Source organism: Vombatus ursinus, unplaced genomic scaffold, assembly GCF_900497805.2.
Source record: "Vombatus ursinus unplaced genomic scaffold, bare-nosed wombat genome assembly UNPS02014809.1, whole genome shotgun sequence".
NCBI lineage: Eukaryota > Metazoa > Chordata > Mammalia > Diprotodontia > Vombatidae > Vombatus > Vombatus ursinus.
Window position 1 is genome coordinate 12,678,016 of NW_020954587.1, and position 15,088 is coordinate 12,693,103.

The 15,088-nt window shown below is 35.3% G+C and overlaps 1 protein-coding gene across 1 annotated transcript in view; it reads left to right on the forward strand.

Moving 5' to 3' along the window:
- The window catches only part of HUNK (hormonally up-regulated Neu-associated kinase), a 132,847-nt gene that overhangs the window by 78,520 nt on the left and 39,239 nt on the right, over positions 1-15,088 (forward strand). The window contains exon 5 of the mRNA XM_027875563.1: positions 7,601-7,728. Coding sequence (XP_027731364.1) covers positions 7,601-7,728 — 128 coding nt within the window. The remainder of the gene's footprint in view (positions 1-7,600; positions 7,729-15,088) is intronic.

The following is a 15,088-nucleotide window of genomic DNA, read 5'->3' on the forward strand; positions in this document are numbered from 1 at the left end:
AAGGACATAGAATTCCCATGGATTGAAGCTATGAGGCATTGCCTAATCAATCTAGGATTGAAAAGAAAAGGCTGAATTTATACATGAGATATGCCAAGTGGAATATGTGACTATACTGAGTGCCTGTAATTTACCAGTCTACATAGTTTGCTCTCTGAAAATTTTTTATGCCACAGTAATGGTGTATTCCTTAATGAGAAAAGATGATTTGTTAATGCAAGTGAAAACTTCCAAACTTTATGGCAAAAGGAGCCAGATCCTGGCAGGTTTGGTAACTTGCAAAATGAATGTCAAGTATAACCCTAGTAGGTAGATAATATTGTAAACAAATTTAAAAAATTATGGCTTATGTTTTTCATACACCGAGGAAAAGAAAGGTTGTTGCCTCTTTGAAGTACTACTTTATAATAGGAATATTGAGGAGTCATAACTAGGAACTGAGTCAACAAGGCAACAGCCATTTGTTAAACACTATATGCCAGGCATTTAGCAAGGTGGAAAAGGGGGAAACTCCATAGAATAGAACAAAAAAAAGTGGGCAATCTTGAGGAGGAAGATTTGAGCACGAGGGGGTAAGGAGGAAATTTTTATGCATTGGATTTGGGCACTATAGATAAAGAACAAGCTGGCTAGGAAGTGTGGACATGGGGAGATGATAATTCATAAACCAAATATCTACCTGGAGACAGAGAAAAGCCAAAGGAATTGTTTACAGATTAGTTCACTTTTTCTGTAGAAAAGGTAGAGTGTTTGTCTATGTTTTTGTGCAACATCTGGGATTGAATTGAAAGTAAAAAAACAAGCTGCAGTGCACTTTGTGCTGGCAAAAACAAGCAATATGACAGGAAGTGATATAAGGGGAAAATGCAATTTAATAATTATAACTTTAGATATAAATTAATTGAACTGACATAAAAGAGTTGTAGACTGGATTTTTAATAATCTTTAATAATATGTCATCTTAAGAAAACATATATAAACCTAGGGATACATACAAACTTAAAGTGAAAGGCTAGAATGAAGAATTTTATGCTTCAGCTGACTCCTCAAAAAAAGAAAACCAAACTCCAGAAACTGCAATCATGATTTTGGTTAAGGCAGAAGTCAAAATAGAAAGAATCATGAGAGACAGAGAGAGAGAGAGAGAGAGAGAGAGAGAGAGAGAGAGAGAGAGAGAGAGGAAAAATAAGTCTTTGGGTTTAAATACTCCCTATAAGATGAAATTGCATAGATCTTGTGTGTACGTGCACGCGCACACACACACACACACACACACACACACACACACACACACACACAAAATGTCTTGATACCTAAGTAAGCCCTTCAGGAAAAAGTCACCTGAAATGAAAACAAACAAACAAAAAAAAAAACCCTACATAGTAAGGCATTAATAGTAAGAGATTTTCATATTCCTCTATCAAAACTCGATAAATCTAACAGAAAGAAAAATAAGAAGGAAATTGCAATTGAACAGAAATTTTAGGGAGAAATGGATTTGACAGACATATGGAAATAATTCTATGTGAACTGAGAATTTTCTTTTTTTATGGTACAATAGTACTGCTATAAAAAGCATTTATAATATAGGGCATAAGCAGAACTATCAACCAAATATTTTATAGCATGTAAACTCATTGAAGGCAGGAACTGTGCTTTTTTGTCTCTTTTTTTTTTGTAGCTACAGACCTTAGCACTGGATCATATTGACTTGTCTTTGCTAGACCATCACATAATAAAACAACAAATAACCAAGGAAGTATTTAAATAAATTCAACAGGCATTTATTAAGCACCTTCTACAGATGAAGCACTTTGCTACGGTCTGGAAATATAAAGACGAATATCAAAAACATTTTATGCCATTAAGGAGATATTATATAGAGGAATGAAACCTATAAACACAAAATATAAGAAAATTTGAGGGGAGGGGGGAAAGAAAAACTTCCTGTAGGTAGAGGTACCTGAGCTGAGTCTTAGAGGTAGCTAAGGCTTTTAAGAGGTAAAGATGAAGAAGGGGTGCATTCTATTCATGAAGAACCCTGTTCAAAGGCACTAGGTTGGAAAGTCAGGTTCAGGAAACAATAGTAGTCCACTTTGGCTGGAACATAGAATACATGAATGAGAATAATGGGAAAAAGGCATAAAAAGATAGACTGATTGTGAAGTCTTTAAAACGCCAAGCTGAAGGGTCTGTATTTTATCCTAGAGGCAATAGGAAGCCACTGAAGATTCACTAGCAGGAGAATAACATGGACAGAGCTGTGTTTTGGGAAAATTGTTTTGTGAAGAATATGGAGAACAGATGATTAGAGAAGAGAGAGGTTGAAAATCAGAAGAACATTTAGGAAACTATTCCAGTCTAGTCAAGAGGTAATGATGACTTGAACTAGGGTTTAGGTGACCATGTGAGTATAAAGAAGGGAATTTATATACAAGAGATGTTATGGAGGTAGAATGGATAAGACTTACCAACTAATTTGCTGAGGTGGGTGGAGTTTAGGAGTTGGAAAGAGTTGAGGATAACTCAGAGGTTGTGAACCTCAGTGACTGGAAGGATGTTGGTACCCTCAATAAAAATAAGAAAATTTGAAGGAGGGGTATGTTTCGGGGAGAAGAGAATAAGTTAGATTTAGACACATGGAATTTAGAATGCCTGAAGGTGTCACCCGGGTATAGCTGTGGTACTAGAGCCCATGGCAAACGTAAAATGTAAAGTGTTAAAAATATTGCTTCTTAGTCCTTCTATGACCATGGGCAAAAATATAAAACACTCTAACAAATTGAACAAATAGGTTAAACAAACTAATCTTATAAAGAGAAACTGAACAAGCTATAAATGAAGTTTCATGGAGTAGAAAACAACCTGGAACCAATTGTACTGATAAATGAATTTTATTGAATATTTAAAGAATAATTCCCATGCCATATAAACTTTTTAATATGGAGAATGTCACTCAATTATGAGCCAAATGTGACAATGAAACCTTTCTGGTCCTTAGTTTCCTCACCATAAAAACCATAGGTTTCAACTTGATGATCTCTGAAATCTCTTTCAGGTCTAAATCTATAATCCTATAATCCCAAAAGCTGTATATATACATTGATTTGTGATTCATATTCTTAGAGATGACTGATCACTGTACCCTTAGAAGTTGTGAAAACCAATAAGAGAGAGTATAGAAAGGGCCAAGAAAGGACAGAAGAGAGGGACAGAGACTGACAACTCTGTAGAAAATAGTTTCAATTAAATAAAGGTGTCCCAAGCCAAAACACCATTAAAAAGTGTGTGGTGAAAAAGTGGAGTTAATGAGAATGAGCAGCTCTGGGGTTATGTAACTAAAAATATGTACAAAAGATGCAATCCTAAATAGATACTTTAAAAAAATAATCTAAGTAATGACTAATTACCATAAGTAAATTATAGAAATAATTGCTAGTTATACTAATGTAATGACAAGAGTGATACAACATGCCAAAATGTGGGAAATGCAAGAAAATCAGTCTTCAGAGGCAACAATATTTAAAAATGTAAAAAATTAATGACTTAATAAATCTCAAAAAAACAAAAGAGAAGAAAATAAGAAAATTAAAGATGGAATAAATAAGGTTTCAATTTTTTAAAAAATCACACTACTAAACAAAGTAAACAGCATTTTAAAATGCTGATAAAGCTGAAAAGCTATTATTTAATTTAATGATAATTTTAAAAAGTAAATTAACAATAAAAATAAGAAGAAGTTAAATCATGAGAGGAAATAAAAATTTTTCAGAAATTATTACATACCTAGCCATATGGAAACAAAATCAGAAGATTTCTATGAAATAGATGCTATCTGCAAAAATAACACTCTAACAAATTGAACAAATAGGTTAAACAAACTAATCTTATAAAGAGAAACTGAACAAGCTATAAATGAAGTTTCATGGAGGGGAGAACAACCTGGAACCAATTGTATTGATAAATGAATTTTATTGACTGTTTAAAGAATAATTCCTATGCCACATAAACTTTTAATATGGAGAATGTCACTCAATTATGAGCCAAATGTGATAATGAAACCAGGGAAATATTATGTCATAGAATGAGAACTATAGACTAAGATCTCTAATATTGATGCGAAAAAAATCAAATGTTGGCAAAGAGATTATAGCATTATATCCAAAAATTATAACCAAGTGGTTTTTAGTATAAGAATATAAAGATAATGCAAAACTAGGGAAAGAATTCACATAATAAATAATATTTAAAACAAAATGATCTGCAAAAAAACCCATAAAATATGGTTCTTATTTGTGTTTTTTAAAAAACCCTAAGTATAGGAATCAAAGGATGTTTCCTTAATTTGCTTAATATTTTTAAAAAAGTTTTCTACAACTAAGAGCTTATATTGTTTATTATGGAGAAATACTGGAAGCTTTCCTACTAAGATCAGGTGTGATGCAAGAATTTTCAATAAAATCAGTATTAGTTTACTTAGAAATAAACATTGGCAATGAGGAGACAAGAATATTTTTGCAAATGATATTGTGGTATGCTTAAAAACTTAAAAGAATCAACAAAACTTAAGAGAATCAACAAAAATTAATTGATAAATAGCCTCTCAGAAGGTAGGGTGCAAAATAAATATACAAAAATCGTCAACATTTCTATATATTAGTAACAAAGGAAAAGGAAAGAGACAAAGATAGATATCATTTTTTAAAAGTTTTATTGATTCTTTCTTTTTACAAAGCTGTCATTTCCTAAACCAACCACCCAACTAGAATTTTCTCTTGTTTAAAATAAAAGTTAAGCAAAACAAAACTGACATACTAACCATTTCTGACAGTATATACCTTAACAAATGAGAAAACATAAAAATGTACAATTGCATATGCTGAAAAAGTTCAATGGCCTTTAAAGCGCTTCACAATTTGGGTCCAACCTATCTTTCCAGACTCCTAGGCCAATATTTCCCCTTCAACACTCTTCAATCTAGCCCAATTGGCCTTCCCATCCCCAGTGTTTCCTAGAATACACTTCTTTGCCTCTACCTCAGATTCCCTGTCCTCCTGCATGAGTTCAAGTTCCATCTTTTATGGGAAGCTTTTTCTGATCTGACACCCTTAGCTTCTTAGTGCTTTCCCTCCCAAACTACCTTGTATTTAACTATTTTGTGTTTATTTATGTATCTATTTGGCCTATCCTTATACATGTATTTCTTGTCTTCCCCCTTTAAGAGTGCAAGCTCCTTTAGAGGAGAGAATGCTTCATTCTTTGTACTTGTATTCTCAGTGCCTGACACATAGTAGGTGCTTAATAAACGCTTGTTGATTGATTGCTGAAGGCTTATGAGAAGGACCTGGCTTATGGAACAAAGGTATAGAGATGGTCTTTAGTTTCCAAAAAGAAATAGTCCTCTTACTCATCTCTTTGGGTGCTCATGGAAGAAAGTACTAATAGTTAATGCAAGGAACATTTTGGTTTTTATGTTGTACTTGGTGGTTTTATAACAGTCTTCTTGGCAAAGCCTAACCCTTTGTTTCCCCAGGCTTCTGAAAACTCAAGTAGCAGTAGTGCATAATGAAGGAATTTATGCATCAGAGGTTATGGAGTGGGTGGATCAGTAGAATCTAAGACTCTTACGATTAAAATATTGCATATTACTAGGGAGATCTAGAAATGGGGATAGAAAAAGGGATCTGGGGAATGCAAGAGCAAACACTAGAATTTTGACATACCTTTTTTTTTCCTTGCTGGGATCTTTTGTTTGAATAAAACTAAGCCCTAATGAAAAGACCATTGGATTTGGAGACAGATGACTTCTGTAATCTTTGGCTAATTTTACCTCTTAGGACCTCAGTTTCCTCATATATAAAATCAATGGTATTAGGATAAACGATATACATCTCTAATCCCAGACGATTTACTTGAGATGGATAAGAGATAGATTATTGTCTCAAAGAGTTTACAGTCTAATAGGGAGAGGGCAATCTTGGGGAGAACCAAATAAGTAACAAGTAGATAAAAGCAGAATTTTTGTTGGTTGAGGAAGGGGCAGGAAAATTCAGATACTCCTCCTCCATCCTACCAAAAGAAACAGTTCCCCAGCCCCTTTATAGATTTGAATTATTGCATTGCTATACCAGTTTTATCTTCAGAAATGTTCAGTAGAATTTCAGTGGAACTGGTCTTCAGTAATCTTAATTTAAATCTGTTTTTATGGTTTGCTTTTTTTTTTTTTTACTGGAAATCCTCTTATATAGTCTAAACCCATCTTTCTTTGGGCATTCCAAAGTTCTTTAAGCATTCTGGCAGTGAAAAATTTCCTTCCCATCAGGAAAATCTTCAGAACTATATTGAGTGTGCACTTTAGAGGGGAAAAATCCTCCAAAGACACATCAGCTTTTAATCTGAACAGCCAGGTTCATTCTGATGGCCTTTCAGATACATCTAGAAAATCAGATTGGCCATTACTGGCCAACAGCCATCTAATTATATTATGTGAGATAGAGCTATTAAAGAGATATTATGGCGTAATGGATAAGAGTTTTGACCGGGAAGCAGGAAGACACATTCAAATACTGACTTTAACTTATTAACTATGTGAGCCTGGTTAAATCACTTAAACACTAAATACTTGGAGCAAATCCCTAAGACTTATCTACCATTTTATAATATAGGGGGACTATGGGAAATACACACAGCATTGTTAGAAAGGGTTTCTACACCAGGAGTTCCTCTTCATCAATGTAATCACTGATCCTTTTTTTTTCATACTTTATTTTGTATATCTTTAATTATTTATCAATCAACAAGTTATTAAGTGCCTACTATATGCTAAGAATAATATAAATAAGAAGGTGATAAGTGAACACCAAAAAGAAATATCTTTGATTAGAAGCCAAAATTTAATTCAAAGGAATAGCAAAGCACTAGGGATTAGTAATCACCAGGCACGCTGACGCTGTGTTATGTGCTACATTATGAAGCATTGTTATACAAAGTGGCTATGGAGTCAGAGTATCTGGGTTTTAATTCTAGCTCTGCTATTTATGTAATCTTGGGAAAAACATTGAACATGGCCTCAGTTTCTTCTTCTATAAAATGAGGGACTCAAACTAAATAAATTCTTAAGATCTCTTCCAGCTCAAACTTTAGGATTCTATGGTCCTTACAGTTATAATCTATAACTATCTCAAGTTCTATTTAAACATTTAGAAATAAATTCTTATATTCAATGTTCCAAAAAATCTTTCAAATAATCCTCTCTGTACTTTATGGCTAAAGACATTGTCATGAGTTTATCAATTTGAAGAAAGAAAAGGAAAATTTATTTACTTTTTTAATCATTATCATTGTAAACCTAACCTGTTCTCATAGTTCATTGCCCAAGGCTTCACTTCAGTGATGCCATTGAGGCTTTTGTTTTTGCTGCTCTCAGCTAATGCAGATAATGTTTCCAAAAGATGAATGAGTGGACTTACTGTTTCTTTCCTAGTGTGATAGGATGGGCAAATAATATTGACCTTAAGTTTCCCCATCATGTTTCTACCCCTTCCCAAATAGAATCATTCTGCTTCAATAACTGTCATCCTTTCTCTTTTCTCTTTTGTAGAGGTGTGAATATGTTTGCTATGTTAACTGGAACACTGCCTTTCACTGTGGAACCCTTCAGTCTGAGAGCTTTATACCAAAAGATGGTGGACAAAGAAATGAACCCCCTCCCTACTCAACTCTCTACCGGTAAACCCCATATCCATCCAAATCCAGCACATATCATTCTACCTCTGACCAGATTTTGTTTGTTTGTGTGTGTGTGTGTGTGTGTGTGTGTGTGTGTGTGTGTGTGTGTGTAAAAGAGAAAAAGAGAGAGATTTTTAATTAAATTATTTTTTAAACATTCATTTTTTAAATTTTGAGTTCCAAATTCCCTCTCTCTCTTCAGTCCTTCCCCCACCTATTGAGAAGGCAAGCAATATGATTTTACATGTGAAGTCATGCAAAATATACGTTTTTAAAAGTAGCAATCTGAATATTCATAGAATCTTAGAGTTTTAGAATCAGAAGGGACCTCAGATGTTACCCATTTCAACCCCTACTGAAAGCATGAATCTACAACATCTTTAAGTGGTCTAGTGTTTAGATGACTTCTAGTGACAGAAACTTACTACCCCTTGAAACCTGTTTTCTTTTTTTTTTCTTTCTTTCTTTTTTTGGTGAGGCAGTTGAGATTAAGTGACTTGCCCAGAGTCATACAGCTGGTGCATGTTGTGTGTCTGAGGTCAGATTTGAACTCAGGTCCTCTAGGGCTGGTGCTGTATCTACTGCGCCACCTAGCTGCCCCCATAAGTTTTCATTTTTACACTAATTTAATCATTAAAAAAAGTTTTCTTTAATGTTGAGTTGAAATCTGTCTCCTTTTAATTTCCACTCAGCTCTTAGTTCTCTCCTCCTGCCCCAGCCTAGGTCAACCAATATAAACCTAATATCTCTTCCCCATAACAGCCCTTAGAACTTAAAAATTACAGAATTTGTGTATCCTGATAGGTGTTCAAGTTTAGCAAACAGTTACTTAGCAGGCTCCAAGATGAGTTCTCTATCCACTATGCCATGATGCATTTCCTTTTTTGTTTTTTTGTAATATCAATCTAAATTGAAATTATGTCACATTTTTACTAGCTTTACAAACTTCTTAATTAAGCTGGTAATAATGTGAATGATGTAATTTGTTGTTGTTTTAGAAATGAGTAATGTGCCAGCACTTTTTCTCCACTACTCTTTAAGGGAGTTTTTTCCCCAGAGAAGTTTTCAATAGACCTTACCATCACTGCATGTAAAAATATAGGATTATTTAAATGACAGAGACATAATGTTCCCATAACATTGGAACCCTCTTATTGTGTAGATTAATCAATTTACCCTGTCTGATTGACTTTTCTAGTAGGTACTTTCTTCTGTGCTTGCTAGAGCTGTTGCATCATGGAATAACAAATGTCTTTCACGGCTGATGAATTTCTCTGAGAGTGCGTCTTTTAATTACTACAGCCCAGCAATAGCATTTGTAATACATTCTAAGCAATGGCTTGAGTTTACCTGAAGGTTTGTGCCATTAAGCTCACTGAAATGAAGCAGAAAATGAGATGTTTGTGTTTATGAGGGTCAAACAAATGCTAATTAAAACTTCAGAAAACACTGAACTAGTTAATAACTTGTACAGATGCTTCAGTCTAGGAGTCAAGAAGAGGAGGCCTGTTGAGTCTGGATAGGACTTGGCTTGTTCTGTCCAACTTTCAGTGCTATAGTGAAATGATCTCGATAGTCTTCATATATTTCCTGAAGTCATTTCTCTTGGCCCACTTTCAGCATACTCCATACAAGCCAGGACAAATATTGGAAAGCTGATGAAACACTGAGACAGCAATAGGAATTAGGGGCAAGTGTCTTCAAGATAGAATATGTGGGTTGTGCACAGCAGGTACACTTGCCCTGTGTTGGGTTGAGTGTAGTGTGAGAATAAACACAGTACATCTCCTTTATCCATGGCTCATCTTGAAACTCAGGGCCTGTAAGAATGGGAAAAGGCAATACAATGAAAAAGAGATTGAGGATCAACCATAGCTAAACTGTTCTCATTGCTTTTTTGGAGTGGAGAAGGTTTTAAATTCTAAGAAAATAGCTTTGATTTGCAAAGGACTTGGTGGAATAACCAATAAAAAATAATAATACTTAAAATTTCTCCTATGATGCAGATCAAAATCCATCCATGCCTGTCTATCCTATGTATCTTTGTCTACGAGTTCACCAGAAGGGACTACCCAACATGATGGAAACCTTCAATTTCTCCTGACATTACAAAGGTGCCAGTGGGGTACTCTGGCTGTCCATTTCTCATCCCTCACTCTTGCCACAAGACCTACTATTCCTTGAAGCCATTTTTTTACACTTAGTCTTTGGAGTTTCTCTATGTTTATTTGTTGTACCCTATTGACAATCCTTGTACTTCTCCCCATTGCCCTCATCATTAGTTCTTTGGAAACAGTTGATAATCTTTGTCTCACTGCCACATGGCAACACTACTAAAATGTTAATAATGAAAAGATGGTCCTTTGCTGTCACAGGGCTCTTGATATACTCTCCATCCATGGTTGGTCTTTCCAGGGTGAAGGACAGGCCAAATTTTTTTTGCATGGTTATACATCTCTTCCAGGAAACTCTCCATTGTCCTGAGGTTTGATGAAATCAGCACAGTATCTTCAAACAGGAGTGTCTGGAAGACCTCACCATCCACAGAGACTGCTCCTTTGATCTGTATTCTTTGCTGGACCTCCTCTATCACACTGGCAAATACCTTTTGCCAGCATACATCTTGCTTTTTATGCTTTGACTGATATTTATTATAAAAAAGTTATTGTCTCAGTTTCCTCAACTATAAAATGAATTGGAGAAAGAATGACAAACCACTCTAGTATCTTTGTCAAGAAAATGTTAAGAGGGGTCACAAAAAGACATGATTGAAAAATGACTGGACAACAAACAAACAACATTTATATTGTTCTATCTTCCAAAAAGTCCTTGATGATCTTGGTGCCAAAGAACCTATAAGGTGGCATTTGGGCAATAGGATCTTACATTCTCTGCATAATTCAGTTAATCATAAGATGATAAAAGTGTCTATTTTTTAATATTGCTTTGAAAGTCTGCTTCTTCTTGTTGTTGAGAGCAGCTAGGAGGTGCAATGGATAGAGTGCTGAGCCTGGAGGCAGGAAGACCTGAGTTCATATCCAGCCTTAAACACATACTGGTTGTGTGACCCTGGGCAAATCACTTATCCCTATTTGCCTGTTTTTCTTCATCTGTAAAATGAGCTGGAGAAGAAAATGGTAAACCACCACAATATCTTAGCTAAGAAAACCCCAAAGTAGGGTCAAGAAGAGTCAGACAAGATTGAAACAACTGAACAACAATAAATATCCATAAACTTCGGTCAGATTCTACCACCAATGTACATCATGTTCACGGGGGAGAGTGGGCACAAACTTACAGAAACCTAGTAAGGAAACACATTAGTATGGGAGACCCAGGTCTTTGGGACAACTCGAGACTCTTGCTGTTGTTCAGTCATTTTTCAGTCTTATCTGATTCTTTACAACCCCATTTGAGGTTTTCTTGGCAAAGATGCTGGAGTGGTTTGCCATTTCCTTCCCCAGCTCATTTTACAGATGAGGAGACTAAGGCAAACAGGGTTAAGTGACTTGCCCAGGGTCACACAGCTAGTATGCATCTGAAGCCAGACTTGAACTCTGGCAGATGAGTCTTTCTGACTCCAGGCCTGGCACTCTATCCACTTTGCCACCTAGTAGGTGCTTAATAAATGTTTATTGAGGGACTGACTGGAATGTAGACCTTGATGTCTTTGGTCTCCTTCAGGAAGTATATACCAAAAGTTACCAGAGGGGCTTCTGACTGTTCCACTCAAACTGCTGATGGTCTGTAGAGTTATTCTGTCATGTTCTTTCTTGGGGTCTCAGGTGTGTTTCTTTTCCTTTGTTACATGATCACATATCAGCCACTCCCTTCTTTGGTGGCAGGCCTCTTCCCCTATGAAAGGCTCTAAGCATAAGGAAACAAAGACCCATAATTTTTGAAGGGGCATGCTTCCTGTTCATTATGCAATCAAATGACAGGCACTTTTGTAGTATAGCTAGACTTTTCCTGGTGTTTTCCTCTACATGCTAAATCTCCTTGCAAAGTTCAAAAATATCCTAGTACAGGAATATTCAAAAAGTATTTGTTCAAGTAAATTTCTGTTATTATTTTGAAGATAAATAGGTAATGCCTTTAGGTAAATTTCTTTGTGCATTTTTGCAGAGTATTTGGCTTGTCAACCAGGCCAGGTGTAATAGCCATTTTAGAATGCAGAAAATTGTGCCTATTTGATAACTGAATAAAGATGGCAGTAGATAAAGCCTTTGTAGAGAAACAACATTCAATTGGAGCATCTTCAAAATGTGATATTAGAAGTTAAAATAAATACCTCTCTTATAGATTAACCACGTTATTTTAGGTTTTTGTTGCATGGTGATAGTGCCGTTTTGTTTTTTGTTGTCCAAATCCATATAAATGATAAGTTGTATATAATATAACATAATTAAAGAACACATGATTGAGCCTATGCATTTTAATATTTCTTTCCTTTCAAATTCTTTGGAGACTTGTATATGTATATTTATATGTTAGGACTTAAAAATTTAATGATTATTGCAATAACTAGTTCTATTCCTATGAAATTCTTCTTTCTTTGTTTATATAATGGCATCACTATTTTGACAGATGCTCCTTGGAGGCAGGTGAGTGGCACAATGGAAAGAGCTAGGCCTGGAGAAAATATGAGTTCAAATCTGACCTCAGACATTTACTGTGTGAAGTCAATGGTTATCTCCCTCAGTTTCCTCAATTGTAAAACAGAGATAATAACAGCACCCTACCTCACAGGGCTATTGTGAGATAATACTTCTAAAGCACTTAGCACAGTGCCTGGCACACAGAAGGAGCTTAATAAATATTTCTTCCTTTTCCTTCCTTGTTAAGTTAAAAGACATTTAAAGTAAAGGTGAATGACTCCTTAAATTTAGGGAAATTTCCCAAAATTTTTCAGTCTTTATGTTCCTTTTGCTTTCAATAAACCTTTCCATACCCCTATTCAATATGAAATCAAATAAATTCTAGAGTTAACCATGTGTATATTCATAAGGAATAAAATAGATTAATTTTTCCTAAAACTTTATTTGGCATGCAACATTTTTAGTATTATAAAGTTGTTCCATGTTTTTCAAAACCCAGTCAAACAAATTAATGAGACTCTTGATTCTGTTTCTTGCAATCAACCATTTTATTTTATTTTTGAAAGAGATCCCTGACCATTTTGCTGAGTGTTGGTTATCTCTTCCTTTGGATTTGGTTGAAAACAGAGCTGAGAGTCTTGGTTCACAAAAATAAGTTGTTGCAAATGGAATTAAAGCATTGTGAGCATGTTTAATAAGAATGGCATATGCTTTGTCTAGGAAACATTTAACAATTTTGTAATTTCATTGATTCGAAATCAATTTAGAGTTTCTGGTTATTATGAAGATCAATTGGCTTCATTGTGTCATCACCGATTTTTTCTAGCCTAGAATGAAAATGACTTCATATTTAAATCTCACTTTTTGATTTTGGTCAATAGGACTTAATCCTTCAACTGTTCTCTTTAAAAATTTTCACATGCACTATAAAGCTTCCTCTGTTTCCCACTCCAATCCCACCTCACTGTTGCTTCTCCAATCCATTGGGTTTTTTCCTCCATTAATACTACTACTTTTAGACTATTTCAATAGGATAATATCATTCTTTACCAAATTTCCCCATGCGCCTTGACAAGCTTCTTGTACCCTGTGAAGGTACACGTACTCCAGTGTATTTAGAAGGTTTAAGAAACAAACTTTTGGGGGCAGTTTTGTGGTACAGTAGATAGAGCACTGTCCCTGGAGTCAGGAGGACCTGAGTTCAAATCTGGCCTCCGACACATAACACTTAATAGCTGCATGACTCTGGGCGAGTCACTTAACCTCAATTACCTCAACAACAAAAAAACAACACAAAAAACTTTTTTAGATTACTAACCTCTTAAGATACATTTTAGTTAAAAAGTTTGTATGGCAAGGACTTTTCCAGATCTTTTGCCTAGGTGCCCAGATTTTAAATTTATTCCCTGGAGTTTGATATAATGCTCTGAATCATACTTTAAAATTTTACTAGTAACTTCCTCATAAAGACAATATCTTTTAGGCCTATCCTTTCTCTTTCATGACCTGACTTAACTTGTATTCAAATATTGCAAAAATCACTTTTTTTCAATTTAGTGAAAATTTGTGCTGCTGAAAGGGATTTTATCAACCAAAAAAAAAAAAAACTAACAACAACAACTTAGGAGACAGATTTTAACTATCCACTACAATTCTTGAGTTAAACAGTATTATGTGGTATGAATCATTACGTGGTGGTATATCTTAGACCTGCTTTTTGCCCTATTGATATCTTTTGATAGGTTTGAAAGGCTGTATTGAGAACAAGCCCCCTACTTGGCTTGTTTCTCTTAATTCTTTTGTAATTATATTGGATAGTTTCTATTTTGCTAATGGATAGAAAGAAGTGCCATAGAACAGAGAGAAACATTGCCCTAAGGGTTGTCGCTTCTAGTCTCAGTTGCATCACTTGCTGTCTTTACGCTCTTGGATAGATCTATTTATTCCTTCTCTAGGTTTTAAATGCCTCACATAAGAACAGAACTACAAATTCACACTCCCCAGCAAGAAATAGGGAATAGGAACAAGTGAATTTTTGAGGACCCTGCTAGCTCTCAGATCAGTGGTTCTGAGAACATTCCCAAAGATATAGACTTGCAGTGGTTTGAGTTTTGTTTTTGTTTTTTTTTCTCTTTTTTGGTGTGTGGGAGGTTGAGGGGATTGAAAGAAGGTGGAAAGGAGGAACAAAAAAATGGTTATCTCCTGTAATTGCTCAGTAATTACCCTACTGAGCCCATCAAACCTGTATAAAAATTAGATCAGCAAGGTAATCAATAAATAAAGTAAGGCATTTATTCAGGGTCAAAGAATTGCAGTTTGGAACAATGCACTGTCTTAATCAAACAAGGAACTTCAGTGAGGCTAGTTACAAACAGAAGGGGCAGCTAGGTAGATAGATGGAACAGCTGTTCACAAGTTACTTATTGCAGGGTGATAACACTTTCCTTGAAAAACCACAGGATTGGTTTAAGCCACTTCTAGCCAACAGAGGTAGGCCACTGTCTGCACTCCAAGCCAAGGTCACTTGTAGGGTTCTCAAAATAATTGAACTGCATGAAGGGAGGGGTTGCAGAAGTGTCTTTGGAACTATGTCCATGAACGGGAGCAGTTAGAAACTGCTAGTCTCAGCAGAGATTCCCAGGAGTTTACATTGGGGGTAGGTAGCAGATGATTAGAAATTTCTAGTCAGAACAGGGTAGGAGTCCCAGAGTTTCTTAGGAATTGACAAGCCTATGATATTGGCATTTTCTTTTCCTGATGTC